Source organism: Lactuca serriola, chromosome 4 (genome assembly GCF_051521515.1).
Source record: "Lactuca serriola cultivar US96UC23 chromosome 4, Lser_US96UC23_V15, whole genome shotgun sequence".
NCBI lineage: Eukaryota > Viridiplantae > Streptophyta > Magnoliopsida > Asterales > Asteraceae > Lactuca > Lactuca serriola.
This window is the reverse complement of record NC_136411.1, coordinates 69734241-69736932: the sequence shown is the minus strand read 5'-3', so window position 1 is coordinate 69736932 and position 2692 is coordinate 69734241. Positions and strand designations below refer to the sequence as shown.

At 33.9% G+C, this 2692-nt stretch overlaps 1 protein-coding gene across 1 annotated transcript; it reads left to right on the top strand.

Moving 5' to 3' along the window:
* Positions 1–1066: 1066 nt before the first annotated feature.
* Positions 1067–2444, top strand: LOC145100189 (zinc transporter 5-like). The gene is made up of 3 exons (XM_079037558.1): positions 1067–1666; positions 1760–1909; positions 2120–2444. The coding sequence occupies exons 1-3, from the start codon at positions 1067–1069 to the stop codon at positions 2423–2425; spliced, it is 1056 nt and encodes a 351-aa protein (XP_078893684.1). The 3' UTR covers positions 2426–2444.
* The last annotated feature ends 248 nt before the right edge of the window (positions 2445–2692 follow it).

Here is a 2692-nt window from a genome sequence, read left to right as displayed (position 1 = left end):
TTTTATTGAAATTTCACTTTTTATGTTCAACAGTGTTTTATCGGTTTAGTCGCGAATCTTTGATCGGTCATAACTACTTCGTTACAACTCAGATTTGAGTGTTCTTTATATTTCTGAAAACCTTGATACGATATCTAACATTTTATGTATCCCAATTAAGACTTTTGAACATTTTATTTTTGACGTTATTTTTATTGATTCCAAAATAGATTATAATATTTGACTTTTTGAACATTACATTGACTTGGAGTATCGGGTTGTCACATAAAAGTACCGACTGATAGTAGTTATGATATTTTGCTTTGGTCAAGAACTAGAAATATAGTTCGGGCAACTATTTTTATTCTTTATTTTTCATTTTTTTAACAGCATGAAGAAAATTTTATTGATAAGTGGCTAGTGAGAAAAGTTAGAGTTGCATGCAATTGCAATTCCTTTGAAATTTCTTTTGTTAAGTGTAAGTTTAGTGTATATTTTTAATTTTTGTTAAGGCTACGTTTAATTTTTGTTAGTGTATATTTTGTTAAGTGATAGTAGGTATGATATTTTGCTTTGGCCAAGAACTATAAATAGAGTCCTGGCAACCCTTCAAATCTCTAAAAAAGTTGCACAACCCATGATTTCTCTTTTCTTGGTCCAGTTGTAAATGGCAAATTTGTTGTGTTGAAGGATTACTTCAGGATGTCGACATTTTGGAAACCTTTCAATTGTTTGTTATCAACGTCAAGAATTTGCTAGATTTCATGCATCTTTTTTGTTCAATTGCGTTATATTTAATAATGTATATTTATATAGATTTCATTGTTTTTAAACCAAACTAAATATTATATTTTCCATGCATGGTATAATATTAAAGCCTTAAATGAAAGAAAAAACCTTATATACTTCTCATATTTTTTATAAACAATTTCCATTAAAAAAATAAATGATTAAATCATTATCAATGTTGCATATATTTATTGTTTATATCAACCATTATGAGGACAAAATTGATCTTTTTACCATATATAATAAGAGCATTGCCAAACTCATTGGAAATTAACTAATTCCAAAAAAATAAAATCAAATGGAATTTCAAAAACAAGTATTTGTTGCGTTCTTGCTATCAGCCCTAATCATCACCGTAGCGTCTGCTGATTGTACTTGTGAACTAGAAGAAGTCAACAGCAACAATAGCACAGTTCTCAAGTACAAACTCTTCGCACTTGCTTCCATTCTCATCGCCGGAGGCGTCGGCGTTTCTCTACCCTTTGTCGGCAATATTTTTCCGGCTTTACGCCCTGAGAATGACAGTTTCTTCCTGGTGAAAGCATTTGCCTCAGGCGTCATATTGGCTACCGGTTTTATTCATATACTTCCAGATGCGTTTGAGAATTTGACGTCTCCATGTTTGAAAGAACATCCGTGGGGTGATTTTCCATTCACGGGGTTTGTGGCCATGGTCGCCACCATTGTGACCTTGTTGATCGAGACATCGGCGGCAGCCTACCAACTTAAGGTTCAGACGGAAGCGGCGGCGAAACTGGTCGGAGGTGATGATCAGGATGTAGAAAAGAACAGAGGAAATATGGATGTTCGCATGCATGCAAACCATGGCCATGTTCATGGATTGGTGTTGCCATCAATTAATGATTCCGAAGTTCATCGCTATCGGATTGTTTCCCAGGTTTTAAACTATTACTATTTCATCATTATAATTCTTAATTTTACACTGGTTATCGATTCTGTGTTAAATATGTATTTTATTTTTAAATTTCAGGTGCTGGAATTGGGAATCATTGTTCATTCGGTAATTATAGGATTATCTTTAGGTGCTTCTAAAAACCCAGAAACCATAAAACCACTTATTGTTGCCTTATCTTTCCACCAATTCTTCGAAGGACTAGGTCTCGGAGGATGCATCTTTCAGGTGTACATATATTTATGTTTCTTATTAAAATATTCTTTTAAGTATATATTGTATTTGTAATTTCGTTGCAAATTAACCATATTAAGTTTCTTAAAGGAAATTGAAAAAGTTTTCACCTGATTACTAGTGGTAATGTTGCAACAATATTACGTACGTTAGTTTTATTGTGATTAAACCTAATTAATAACATGATGTGTTCACTATATATAGGCAAGAATCAAGTCATTCGCTATTACATTAATGGGAGCCTTTTTCACCCTTACTACTCCAAGTGGGATTGTGATCGGAATATTGGTAAGCAACCGGTATAAAGAAAACAGTACCACTGCTCTTATCGTGGAAGGCGTATTAAATGCTGCATCTTCAGGAATCTTGATTTATATGGCACTTGTTGACCTTCTTTCTCCGGATTTTAAGAATCCTCGGATGCAAAAGAGCAAGATGCTTCTACTTGGTTCCAATGTTTTCCTTCTTCTTGGTGCCGGCCTCATGTCTCTCCTAGCCAAATGGGCTTGACACTACTACAAAAACAAGCTTCAATGAATACATCCGTCATTAAATAACTTAAATATGTGCTCTTAAAGAATTATATATGATACATATTTCATAGTTTTAGAAGCCTGTAAAAAGTATACTTGAAAATGGTTGAGTTGGGCTACTTCATTTACACCAAACCAAGGCCTCTTTTGTGGGCTTTTCATTTTTTTGGACTCAATTTGTGTGTGAGAGAGAGTAGGTAGCTAGGTTTGGAACTCCTTTAAGTTAACTTGTAGGCAGGGGTGT

Bases quoted from the DNA above. Each gene is read 5' to 3' on its own strand.
- LOC145100189 (XM_079037558.1), top strand. From the start codon at position 1,067: ATGGAATTTCAAAAACAAGTATTTGTTGCGTTCTTGCTATCAGCCCTA. The intron at 1,667-1,759 runs GTTTTAAACTAT...TTTAAATTTCAG, and splicing joins GCTATCGGATTGTTTCCCAG to GTGCTGGAATTGGGAATCAT. The intron at 1,910-2,119 runs GTGTACATATAT...CACTATATATAG, and splicing joins TCGGAGGATGCATCTTTCAG to GCAAGAATCAAGTCATTCGC.